Here is a 12,610-nt window from a genome sequence, read left to right as displayed (position 1 = left end):
GGGCAGGGGGGGAGTGAGGAGGGCAGGGGGGGGGAGTGAGGAGGGCAGGGGGGGAGGAGGAGGGCAGGGGGGGGGAGGGAGGAGGGGGGGGGGGGGAGGAGTGAGGAGGGGGGGAGGGGGAGTGAGGAGGGGGGGGGGAGTGAGGAGGGCAGGGGGGGAGTGAGGAGGGCAGGGGGGGAGTGAGGAGGGCAGGGGGGGAGTGAGGAGGGCAGGGGGGGGAGTGAGGAGGGCAGGGGGGGGGAGTGAGGAGGGCAGGGGGGGGGTGTGAGGAGGGCAGGGGGGGGGAGTGAGGAGGGCAGGGGGGGAGTGAGGAGGGCAGGGGGAGGTGAGGAGGGCAGGGGGGGGGGTGAGGAGGGGGCAGGGGGGAGTGAGGAGGAGCAGCGGGGGGGGGAGTGAGGAGGGCAGGGGGGGAGTGAGGAGGGCAGGGGGGGGAGTGTGAGGAGGGCAGGGGGGGGAGTGAGGAGGGCAGGGGGGGAGTGAGAGGAGGGCAGGGGGCGGGAGTGAGGAGGGCAGGGGGGGGGAGTGAGGAGGAGGGGGGGGGGGAGTGAGGAGGGCAGGGGGGGGAGTGAGGAGGGGGGGGGGGGAGTGAGGAGGGCAGGGGGGCAGTGAGGAGGCAGGGGGGGGGAGGAGGAGGGCAGGGGGGGGGGGGGAGGAGGAGGAGGGGGGGGGGAGTGAGGAGGGCAGGGGGGGAGAGTGGAGGAGGGCAGGGGGGGGGAGTGAGGAGGGGGGGGGGAGAGTGAGGAGGGCAGGGGGGGGTGAGGAGGGAGGAGGGCAGGGGGGAGTGAGGAGGGCAGGGGGGGAGTGAGGAGGGCAGGGGGGGGGAGGAGAGGAGGGCAGGGGGGGGGGAGGGAGGAGGGGAGGGGGGGGAGTGAGGGCAGGGGGGGGGGAGTGAGGAGGGGGGGGGGGGGAGTGAGGAGGGCAGGGGGGGAGGAGGAGGGCAGGGGGGGGAGGGGGGAGGGGAGGGCAGGGGGGGAGTGAGGAGGGCAGGGGGGGGGGGGTGAGGAGGGGGGGGGGGAGTGAGGAGGGCAGGGGGGGGGAGGAGGGGGGGAGGGGAGGGGGGGGGGAGTGAGGAGGGCAGGGGGGAGTGAGGAGGGCAGGGGGGGGAGTGAGGAGGGCAGGGGGGGTGAGGAGGGCAGGGGGGGAGTGAGGAGGGGGGGGGGGGGGAGTGAGGAGGGGAGGGGGGGAGGAGGAGGGCAGGGGGGGGAGTGAGGAGGGCAGGGGGGGGAGTGAGGAGGGGGGGGGGGGAGGGAGGAGGGGGGGAGGGGGGGAGGGGGGGAGGGAGGGGGAGGGGGGAGGGTGGAGAGGGAGGGGGGGGGGGGGGAGTGAGGAGGGCAGGGGGGGGAGTGAGGAGGGCAGGGGGGAGGGAGGAGGGCAGGGGGGGGGGAGAGGAGAGGGCAGGGGGGGAGAGAGAGGAGGGGGGGGGGTGAGGGAGGGCAGGGGGGGGGGGGAGGGGGGGGGCAGGGGAGGGGGGGGGGGGGGGGGGGGAGGGGGGGGTGGGGGGGGGCGGGGGGGAGGGGGGGGGGGGGGGGGGGGGGAGGGGGCGGGGGGGGAAGGGGGGGGAGGAGGGGGGGGGGGGGGGAGGAGGGGAGGAGAACAGAGGGGGGGGGAGGGATGGGGGGGGAAATAGGGGAGGGAGGGAGGGGGGGAGGAGTGGGGGGGGGGGAGGGAGGGGGGGAGGGGGAGGGGAGGGAGGAGGGAGGGGGGGGGAGGAGGGAGGGGGAGGGGGGGGAGGGGAGGAGGAGGGCAGGGGGGAGGGAGTGAGGAGGGGAGGGGGGGGGGAGGGGGAGGAGGAGGGAGGGGGGGGAGTGAGGAGGGGCAGGGGGGGAGGAGGAGGAGGGGGGGGGGGGAGTGAGGAGGGCAGGGGGGGGGGAGGAGGGCAGGGGGGGGGGAGGGAGGGCAGGGGGGGGGGGAGGGAGGAGGGGGGGGGGAGGAGGAGGGGGGGAGGGGAGGGAGGAGGGCAGGGGGGGGGGGAGGAGGGCAGGGGGGGAGGGAGGAGGGCAGGGGGGGGTGAGGAGGGGGGGGGGGGAGAGGAGAGGAGGGAGAGGGGGGGGGAGAGGAGGAGGGGGGGGGAGGAGGAGGGGGGGGGGGGGAGTGAGGAGGGGGGGGGGGAGGGAGGAGGGGGGGGGAGGAGGAGGAGGGGGGGGGGAGAGGAGGAGGGCAGGGGGGGAGTGAGGAGGGCAGGGGGGGGGAGGAGGAGGGCAGGGGGGGGGAGGAGGAGGGGGGAGGAGGGGAGGAGGGAGAGGGAGAGGGGGAGGGGGGGGGAGGGAGGGGGGGGGGGGGGAGGGGAGGAGGGGGGGGGGGGGAGGAGGGAGGGGGGGGGGGGGGGGGGGGGGGGGGGGGGGGGGGGGGGGGGGGGGGGGGGGGGGGGGGGGGGGAGGGGGGGGGGGGGGGGGGGGAGGGAGAGGGAGGGAGGGGGGGGGGAGGGGGAGGGGGGGGGGGGGGGGGGGGGGGGGGTGGGGAGGGGGGGGGGAGGGGAGGGGGGGGGGGGGGGGAGGGAGGGGGGGGGGGGGGAGGGGGGGGGGGGGAGGGGGGGAGGGGGGGGGGGGGGAGGGGGGGGGGGGGGGGGGGGAGGAGGGGAGGAGGGGGGGGGGAGGGGGGGGGGGGGGGGGGGAGGGGGGGGGGGGAGGGAGGGGAGGGGGGGGGGGGGAGAGGAGGGGAGGGGGGGGGGGGGAGGAGGGAAGGGGGGGAGGAGGAGGGCAGGGGGGAGTGAGGAGGGCAGGGGGGGGGTGAGGGGGGAGGGGGGAGGAGGAGGGCAGGGGGGGGGGGGAGGAGGGGGGGGGGGGGGTGAGGAGGGCAGGGGGGGGGAGGAGGGGGGAGGCAGGGGGGAGAGAGGAGGGGAGGGGGGGGAGGAGGAGGGGGAGGGGGGAGGGAGGGGAGGGGGGGGGGGGGGGGAGGGGGGGGGGGGGAGGGGGGGGGGGGGTGGGGGGGGGGGGGGGGGGGGGGGGGGGGGGGGAGGGGGGGGGGGGGGAGGGGGGGGGGGGGGGGAGGAGGGGGGGAGGAGGGGGGGGGGGGGGGGAGAGGGCAGGGGGGGAGTGAGGAGGGCAGGGGGGGGGGGGAGGAGGAGGGGGGGGGGGAGGGAGGAGGGAGGAGGGGGGGGGGGAGGAGGAGGGCAGGGGGGGGTGAGGGAGGGGGGGGGAGAGAGGAGGGGGGGGGGGGGGGAGGGGGAGGGCAGGGGGGGAGTGAGGAGGGCAGGGGGGGAGAGGGAGGAGGAGGGCAGGGGGGGAGTGAGGAGGGCAGGGGGGGGAGTGAGGAGGGCAGGGAGGGGGAGTGAGGAGGGGGAGGGGGGGGTGTGAGGAGAGGGCAGGGGGGGAGTGAGGAGGAGGGGGGGGGGGGAGTGAGGAGGGCAGGGGGGGGAGTGAGGAGGGGGGGGGGGGGGGAGGAGGGGAGAGGGGGGGAGGGGGGGGAGGGGGGGAGGGGGGGGGGGGGGGGGGGGGAGGGGGGGGGGGAGTGGGGAGGGGGGGGGGGGGGGAGGGAGGAGGGCAGGGGGGGAGGGAGGAGGGCAGGGGGGGAGTGAGGAGGGGGGGGGGGGGGAGGAGGGCAGGGGGGGGGGAAGGGAGGGGAGGGGGGGGAGTGAGGAGGGGGGGGGGGGGGTGAGGGGGTGGGGGGGGGGAGTGAGGAGGGGGGGGGAGGGAGGGAGGGCAGGGGGGGGGAGGAGGGCAGGGGGGAGAGTGAGGAGGAGGGGGGGGGGAGTGAGGAGGGCAGGGGGGGGGAGTGAGGAGGGGAGGGGAGGGGGAGGGGGGCAGGGGGGGAGGAGGAGGGGAGGGGGGGGAGGTGAGGAGGAGGGGGGGGTGAGGAGGGAGGAGGGAGGGAGGAGGGGAGGTGGGGAGGGGGGGGAGGAGAGGGGGGGGGAGGGGGGGTGAGGAGGGGGGGGGAGGGGGGGGGAGAGGGGAGGGGGGGGAGGAGGAGGGAGGGGGGGGGAGGAGGAGGAGGGGAGGGGGGGAGGGAGGAGGGGGCAGGGGGGGAGTGAGGAGGAGGGCAGGGGGGGGGGGGAGGAGGAGGGGAGGGGGGGGGAGAGGAGGAGGGCAGGGGGGGAGTGAGGAGGGGGGGGAGGGAGGAGGGGGGGGAGGGGGAGGGAGGGGAGGGGGGGGGAGGCGGAGGGGGAGGGGGGAGGAGGGAGGGGAGGGGGGCGGGGGGAGAGGGGGGAGGGAGGAGGGGGGGGGGGAGGGGGGAGGAGGGGAGGGGGGGGGGGGAGGAGGGGGAGGGGGGGAGGGAGGAGGGGGGGGGGGGGGGCGGAGGGGGGGGGGGGGGGGGGAGGGGGGGGGGGGGGGGGGAGGGGAGGGGGAGGGGGGGGGGGGGGGGGGGGAGGGGGGGGAGGGGGAGGGGGGGGGAGAGGGAGGAGGGGGGGGGGGGGGAGGAGGAGGGGAGGGGGGGGTGGAGGGGGGAGGAGGAGGGAGGGGGGGGGAGTGAGGAGGGAGGGGGGAGTGAGGGAGGGCAGGGGGGGAGGAGGGAGGAGGGGGGAGGAGGGAGGAGGGGAGGGAAGAGGGGGGGGGGGGGGCAGGGGGGGGGAGTGAGAGAGGGAGGGGGGGGGGGAGGAAGGAGGAGGGGAGGGGGAGGGAGTGAGGAGGGAGGGGGGGGAGAGAGGAGTGAAGGAGGGGAGGGAGGAGGGCAGGGGGGGATGGGGGGGGGGGGGAGTGAGGAGGGAGGGGGGGGGGGAGTGGGAGGGAGGGGGGGAGTGTGAGGAGGAGGAGGGGGGGAGGGAGGAGGGGAGGGGGGAGGAGGAGGGAGGGTGAGAAAGGAGGAGGGAGTGGGCGAGGAGGGGGAGGGGGGGAGGGGAGGGGGGGGGGAGTGAGGGAGGGGGGGGGGGGGAGAGAGGGGGGGGGGGGGGGGGGGAGGGGGGGAGGGAGGGGGGGGGGGGGGGGGGGGGGGGGGGGGGGGGGGGGGGGGGGGGGGGGGGGGGGGGGGGGGGGGGGGGGGGGGGGGGGGAAAGGGGGGGGGGGGGGGGGGGGGGGGAGGGGGGGGGGGGGGGGGGGGGGGGGGGGAGGAGGGAGGGGGGGAGGGAGGAGGGCAGGGGGGGGAGTGGAGGGGGGGGGAGAGGAGGGAGGAGGGCAGGGGGGGGGGTGAGGAGGGCAGGGGGGGGGGAGGAGTGAGGAGGGAGGGGGGGGGAGGAGGAGGAGGGGGGAAGGGGGGGGGGGGGTGAGGGGGGGGGGGAGGAGGGGCGGGGGAGTGAGGAGGGGAGGGGGGGGGAGAGTGAGGAGGGCAGGGGGGGGGAGTGAGGAGGGAGAGGGGGGGAGTGAGGAGGAGGGGGGGGAGGAGGGAGGAGGGGAGGGGGGGGGAGGGGGAGGAGTGAGGAGGGCAGGGGGGGGAGTGAGGAGAGGGCAGGGGGGGGGAGGAGGGCAGGGGGGGGAGGAGAGGAGGGCAGGGGGGGAGTGAGGAGGGCAGGGGGGAGGTGAGGAGGGGGGGGGGGAGTGAGGAGGGCAGGGGGGGGAGTGAGGAGGGCAGGGGGGGGGAGGAGGAGGGGCAGGGGGGGAGAGGGAGGAGGGGGGGGGGGGAGGAGGAGGGCAGGGGGGGGGAGGAGAGTGTGGAGGGGGAGGGGGGGGTGAGGAGGGGAGGGGGGGGGAGGAGGAGGGCAGGGGGGGAGTGAGGAGGGGAGGGGAGGGGAGGGAGGAGGAGGTGAGGGGGGGGGGGGAGAGGAGGAGGGGGAGGGAGTGAGGAGGGGGGGGGGGAGTGAGGAGGGCAGGGGGGGAGGGAGGAGGAGGAGGGGGAGGGGGAGGAGGAGGAGAGGGGGGGAGTGAGGAGGGCAGGGGGGGGAGGAGGAGGGAGGCAGGGGGAGGGGGGAGGAGGGAGGGAGGGGGAGGGGGGGAAGGGGGAGGGAGGGGGGAGGGGAGGAGTGAGGGGGGAGGGGGGGGGGAGAGTGAGGAGGGCAGGGGGGGAGGGGAGGGCAGGGGGGGGGAGGGAGGGAGGGGGGGGAAGAGGGGGGGAGGGGAGGAGGGAGGAGGAGCAGGGGGGGGAGTGAGGAGGGGGGGGGGGAGAGGAGAGGGGCAGGGGAGAGGGAGGAGAGGCGGAGGGGGGGGGGGAGGAGGAGGCAGGGGGGGAGGAGGAGGGCAGGGGGGGAGGAGTGAGGAGGGGGGGGGGGATGAGGGAGGAGGGCAGGGGGGGAGAGGGAGGGGCAGGGGGGGAGGGAGGAGGGGCAGGGGGGAGTGAGGAGGGGAGGGGGGAGAGAGGAGGGAGGGGGGGGGAGGGAGAGGAGGGGGGGAGAGGAGGGAGGAGGGGAGGAGGAGGAGGGGGGAGGGGGTGAGGAGGGGAGGGGAGAGGAGGAGGGAGGGGGAGTGGATGAGGGGTAGAGTGAAGAGAGATAAGGGGGAGAGCAGAAAATGAAAGGAGAAGGGACAAGAGGGGAGAGGAGGAGAAAGGGGGGAGAGAGAGGAGGGGAGGGGGGGGGAGTGAGGAGGGGGAGGGGAGGAGTGAGGAGGGGGGAGGGGAGGAGGAGAGAGGAGGGAGGAGGGGGGGGGGGAGAGTGAGGGAGGGAGAGGGAGGAGAGGAGGAGGAGAGGGAGGAGGAGGGAGAGAGGGGAGGGTAGGAGGAGGAGGGCAGGAGAGGAGGAGGGGGGAGGGGGCAGAGAGGAGAGGGGGAGTGAGGAGGAGAGGGTGAGGAGGAGGGGGAGGGGGGGGGGAGGAGGAGGGAGGGAAGGGGGAGGAGTGAGGGGGGGAAGGGGGGAGTGAGGAGGCAGGGAGGAGGAGGGAGGAGGGGGGCAGGGGGGAAGGAGAGAGGAGGGCAGGGGGGGGGAGAGGAGGAGGGCAGGGGGGAAAGAGGAGGGCGAGGGGGGAGGGGAGAGGGGGAGAGGGGAGGGGGGGAGGGGGAGGGAGGAGGAGAGGAGGGCAGGGGGGAGGAGGAGGGAGGGGGGGGAGAGAGGAGGGCAGAGGGGGAGGAGGAGGAGGGCAGGGAGGGGAGGGGAGGGGATGAAGGGCGAGGAGGGGGGGGGAGGGGAGGGAGAGAGGGGGGGGAGGAGGGGGGGGGGGAGGTGAGGAGGGGGGAGGGGGGGGAGGGAGGAGGGGAGAGGGAGAGAGGAGAGAAGGGGCGGGAGGGGGAGGAGGGGGAGCAGAGGGAGCAGAGAGGAGGGGAGGGGGGGAGTGAGGAGGGAGGGGAGGGAGGGAGGAGGGGAGAGGGGGGGGGAGGGAGGAGGGAGGAGGGAGGGAGTGAGGAGGGGAGGGGGGGGAGAGGGAGGAGGGGGGAGGGAGAGGGGGGAGGGAGGGAGGGGGGGGGAGGGAGAGGGGAGGGAGTAGGGGGGAGGGGAGGGAGGGAGGGGGGGAGGGGGAGGGAGGAGGGGAGGAGGGGGAGGGAGGGAGAGGGGGGGGAGGAGAGAGGAGGGGAGGGGGAGAGGGGGGGGGGGGGAGGGGGGGGGGGAGGGGAGGAGGAGGCAGGGGGGGAGGGCAGGGGAGGGGGGAGGAGAGAGGAGGGAAGGAGGAGGAGGAGAGAGGGGGGGGGGGGGAGAAAGAGGAGGGCAGGGGGGGAGTGAGAGAGGGAGGGGAGGAGGGGAGAGGAGGAGAGGAGGGGGGAGGGGGAGGGAGGAGGGGGGGGGGAGGGGGGGGGAGGAGGGGAGGGAGAGGAGGAGAGAGAGGGCGAGAGAGGAGGGGGGGGAGGGAGGAGGAGGCAGGGGGGGTGGGGTCAGGGGGGAGGGGGGAGAGGGGGAGGAGGAGGGGGGGAGAGGAGGAGGGCAGGGGGGGAGGAGAGGAGGGCAGGGGGGGGGAGTGAGGAGGGGGGGAGGGAGGGGAGGAGGGGGAGGAGGAGGGGGGGGGAGGGAGGGGAGGGAGGGGGAGGAGAGAGGGGAGGGGGGGGAGGAGAGGAGTGGGGGAGGGGAGGGGGGGGAGAGGAGGAGGGGGGGGGGAGGGAGTGAGGAGGGGGGGGGAAGGAGAGGAGAGGGAGGGAGGGGAGGAGGGGGGGGGAGGAGGAGAGAGGAGGGGGGGAGGGAGGAGGGGCAGGGGAGGGGAGGAGAGGGAGGGGGGAGGAGAGGAGAGGGGGGGGGAGAGGGGGAGGAGGGCAGGGGGGGAGAGAGAGGAGGGCAGGGGGGAGAGAGGGGGGGGAGAGGGGAGAGGAGGGCAGGGGGCGGGAGAGGGAGGGCAGGGGGGGAGGTGAGGAGGGGCAGGGGGGGGAGTGAGGAGGGAGGGGGGGAGGGAGGGAGGGCAGGGGGGGAGTGAGGAGGTGGGAGGGGGAGGATGAGGAGGGCAGGGGGGGGGGCGGGGGAGGAGGGCAGGGGGGGGAGGAGGAGGGGGGGAGGGAGGAGGGGAGAGGGGGGAGTGAGGAGGGCAGGGAGTGAGGAGGGCAGGGGGGGAGAGGAGAGGGAGGGGGGGGTGAGGAGAGGGAGGGGGGGGGGGAGGAGGAGGGCAGGGGGGGGGTGAGGAGGGCAGGAGGGGGGGGAGTGAGGAGGGGTGAGGGGGAGGAGTGAGGAGGGCAGGGGAGGGAGAGGAGGAGGGCAGGGAGGAGGGGGAGAGGAGGGGGAGGAGGGGAGGGGGGAGGAGGGGGGAGGAGTGAGGAGGGAGGGGGGGGAGTGAGGGGGGGGGGGGAGGGAGGAGGGGAAGAGGGGGGAGTGAGGAGGGCAGGGGGGAGAGTGAGGAGGGCAGGGGGGGGAGTGAGGAGGGCAGGGGGGGAGTGAGGAGGGCAGGGGGGGAGTGAGGAGGGCAGGGGGGGAGTGAGGAGGAGGGGGGGGAGTGAGGAGGGGAGGGGGGGGGGGAGTGAGGAGGGCAGGGGGGGAGTGAGGAGGGCAGGGGGGGGAGGAGGGAGGAGGGGGGGTGAGTGAGGAGGAGGGGAGGGCGAGAGGAGGGCAGAGGGGGGAGTGAGGAGGGCAGGGGGGGAGAGGAGGGAGGGAGGAGGGCAGGGGGGGGTGAGGAGGGCAGGGGGAGAGGAGGAGGGGGAGGGGGGGAGTGAGGAGGGAGGGGGGGGGGTGAGGAGGGGCAGGGGGGGAGTGAGGAGGGCAGGGGGAGAGGGAGTGAGGAGGGCAGGGGGGGAGGAGGAGGGCAGGGGGGGGGAGTGAGGAGGGCAGGGGGGGAGGAGGAGGAAGGAGGGGGGGAGTGGGAGGGCAGGGGGGGAGTGAGGAGAGGGCAGGGGGGGGAGTGAGGAGGGCAGGGGGGGAGTGAGGGAGGAGGAGGAGAGGGGGGGGGAGGAGGAGCAGGGGGGGGTGAGGAGGAGGGAGGGGAGGGGGGCAGTGGAGGAGAGCGAGGGGGAGGGAGGAGGGCAGGGCAGGGGGGAGTGAGGAGGGCAGGGGGGGGGGGTGAGGAGGGAAAGGGGGGAGTGACGGAGGGCAGGGGGGGAGTGAGGGGAGGGGGGGGGAGGGGAGGACAGGGGGGGGAGGAGGAGGGGGGGGGGGGAGTGAGGAGGGAAGGGGGGGAGTGAGGAGGGCAGGAGGGGGAGGTGAGGAGGGCTAGGGGGGAGTGAGGAGGGAGGGGGAGGAGGAGGGCAGGGGGGGAGGGAGGAGGAGGGGGGGCGTGAGGAGGGGCAGGGGGGGAGCCGTGAGGAGGGCAGGGGGGGGAGTGAGGAGGGCAGGGGGGAGTGAGTGAGGGCAGGGGGGGGGAGAGTGAGGAGGGGAGGGGGAGTGAGGAGGGCAGGGGGGAGAGTGAGGAGGGCAGGGAGTGGGGAGAGTGAGGAGCTGGGAGGGGGAGGGGGAGAGTGAGGGGGCAGGGAGGGGAGGGGGAGCTGAGGAGGGCAGGGAGGGGGGTGAGGAGGGGCAGGGGGGGGTAGTGAGGAGGGACAGGGGGGGGAGTGAGGAGGGCAGGGGGGGAGTGCGGATGGGGGGGAGGGTGAGGCGAGAATCGAGAGTTTCTCGGCAGGGGGCGTGAGGAGGGAGGGGGCAGGGGGCGTGAGGAGGGGGGAAGTGCGGTTTCGCGGGGCCGAGCGGCCGCTGTGTGTGTTTCCCACCTCCTGTCCCCGACCCCAAAGATATTGTAGCGGTTTTGAGATCTTTGGCCCCGACCCCCCGCCGGCCCCTGACGTCAACAAAGCAACAGGCACCGCCCCCTCCTAGAGCCCGACCAACCGGAGCCGAGTCCGTCTGACGGACAAGCGCTCTCCGCAATCGGAAAAGTCGCCCTCTGCCCGGCCGGCCCCGACCCCCCCCGGGCTCCTGTATCACGTGGTGGGGGGGAGAGAGCCAAAAATCCGCCAGGATCCTTGATAGAGGGGAGGGAGGGGAGAGGGAGGGGGGCGGGGTTATAGAGAGTGTTCATTATGGTCGGTCTCTAGTGGACGATACATAAGGGCACGGATTTTTTATAAGCAGCTTTGTTTACTTGACCTTTATTGGCTTTGTGGCAGTTCATTCTATCTGCCTCTGTATCCTTATAGGCCAAATGGGCCACGAGCCGGTGTCACCTCTAAAAAAGTCCCCCGTACAACAGTAAAACAGTCCCCCGTACAACAGTACATAAATAAACAATCCTATTGTTACATCTTTCTTTTTCTTTTTTCAAGTTAGTCTCTTCCCCTTAGGTATTCTAGTGCAACAAACTTACCATATGCTCTGCTCATTTCCAACAGATCTAACAACATAAGCAATATATAAGCCAACAGTTCAAAACAATCAGTTGGTGCAACAAGTGGCAAGAAACAAACACATGGTCATTCTTTTTTCTTTCCTTGCATAGTAATTATTAATCATAAGTTAGTAGAGATAGTCTGTTCAGGTAGCGGGGATGGACAACTTGTTCGACCTGACCTTGGTGAAGTGCCTTGGTTCTTGCTGGTGCAATTGGCGGGTATGGCAGCCTCACGTCACGGTGGGTTTTGTCGTGGGCGAGGGCGTGTTGGTGTTGGTTGTGAGCGTGGGTGGGATGTGTCTGAGGTGGCGCCTGTTTCGTCTCAGAACACCTACCTGACTATCTAACTCCATCATAATACGAACTATGGATCAACCTGGGGGACAATAGCACTGGTCTCCAGAACTTGTGTGTATCACAGGGATGTACTCTCACAATGTCCACTCTTTCATGAGTGTCCTGTTTTTTGCTGTGCGGTTTTTGTAGTAACTGGTTAGCACCTTCAGTGCATCGCTGGCTTTACTGCCCAGTTAAAGGGATGTTCTGTACCTGGTCAACCCACGTGAAAACTCTAGTTCTGTACAGCGTGTTAGTTCTGGGTTTCTGACCTTGACCTGACATTGTACCCAGAGGGATGTCAACTTGGTTCGTGTTCTAAATCACTAGCAACTTTATAAGTGTGCTATAAAAACGGTGTGTGTCTGGGTTAGTTCGATCGAGATGGGAGGATGACTATTACCGGTGGCCACACCCAGTCTACTGGAAAGTAAACTAAACTTTCCCTATCTTCATTGAATGCAAAGAGCTGCTGGCCTGACTGTCGGCTGTTTTTAACCTGGTTTACAGTTTCATACTCTCTATTTGCTTCAGTGATACAGTTGACATCCTCATACCAGAGCACTGTCACTAGTATGCTCTGGAACTGCATGCACTTCTTAGTTTCCTACTGACTCGCTTGTCTTGATCTGCACTCTGAACTGCAAAATGATTTTCCTACCACACCCCTTACACTTTTTCCCAAAAGCTGGGCCGTGCTTTCTTATTCCTCTGTGTGTTTACCACAAAACTTGCACAGTATCTCATTGTCTTTTTGTCTCTCTGGGTCTGCCTAGTCTCCGTGCATGTACCTCCTCCACTGTAGGTGTCCTTGCAGGTGTTATGCTATTCTCCCTTGACAGCTCTGTAGCTTACAAAGGTGCAGGGATGTCTCAAGAGTCAGCTTCTCTTCCCTGAGTACTCTCTCCATCAGTGTCTGAGCTATTTGTACCACACACAAGTCGAGGTCTCTAATCAACGAATCTCTAAGGTCCCCCTCACCAGTTGCAAATACTATGCAAAGTATTTTCAAGTCTGTTACATAGACTGTCCACGTGTTTTCGATCAATCCTCTGGTCCCTCATGAAGAAATCGGTAACTTTCCACAGTCTCGGTTACATTTGGGGCGTGCAGTACTTTCCAGTACAACTGTGTGATCAATTGAACCAACTGTGACTCCTCGCTGACGACGGGCTTACCGCAGACGCGGCTCGACAAATTGAAGTTGCCCTAAACGCTGCCGGCCTTTATCTCCGATGAGATAGTAGAATTCGCTTGACTTTTTGTGGTCGTCGACGGCGTCTGGCATGGTTAAGGTCTATGTACAGTGTGAACTCCGCTTCCAACTTTCAATGACTTGCCAAGTTGTTGGAGTTCAAAACAAAGTTCCAGGGGAGGGGTCTTAGTCCTTCCACGCTAGCACTAATTATGTATTTTTTTCCTTGCTAGTGTCTTTTTTTTTTCTTTCATAGACAATTTTCGACGTCCACCGCTGCCACCATTGTTCATATGTTCGTATGCTCTCTGGATGATACAGAATGGACGATTAAAGCAGCGTTGTTTGACTTGAACTTTATTGTCTTGGTGCAGAGTTCATCTCTCTGCCTCTGTATCCTTATCTGACAAATGGTTTCCTACTAAGCCCAGTTGTCACCTCTAACAAAGTTCCCCGTTACAAACAGTAAAAACAGTCCCCCGTACAACCGTACTAACTAACCAATCCGATTGGTACAGAGAGAAGAGGAGGAGGGGAGAGGGAAGAGAGGAGGGAGGGGGGGAGGGGGAGGGGGGGGGGGAGAGGAGGTGGGAAGGCGGGAGGCGGGGGAGAGAAA

The 12,610-nt window shown here is 71.7% G+C and overlaps 1 protein-coding gene across 1 annotated transcript; it reads right to left on the bottom strand.

The window, feature by feature from the left end:
• Positions 1 to 2,420: 2,420 nt before the first annotated feature.
• LOC129716147 (uncharacterized) lies at positions 2,421 to 4,882 on the bottom strand (the record flags this gene model as incomplete). Its single annotated transcript, XM_055666025.1, has 2 exons — positions 2,421 to 2,561; positions 4,781 to 4,882. Coding segments are annotated over 2 exons (243 nt in total), but the record flags the coding sequence as incomplete, so codon positions are not given.
• Positions 4,883 to 12,610: the final 7,728 nt, after the last annotated feature.

This window comes from Leucoraja erinacea, unplaced genomic scaffold (assembly GCF_028641065.1).
Source record: "Leucoraja erinacea ecotype New England unplaced genomic scaffold, Leri_hhj_1 Leri_1749S, whole genome shotgun sequence".
Taxonomy (NCBI): Eukaryota; Metazoa; Chordata; class Chondrichthyes; order Rajiformes; family Rajidae; genus Leucoraja; species Leucoraja erinaceus.
The sequence above is the reverse complement of the archived record's forward strand: the minus strand, read 5'-3'. Positions and strand labels throughout refer to the sequence as shown.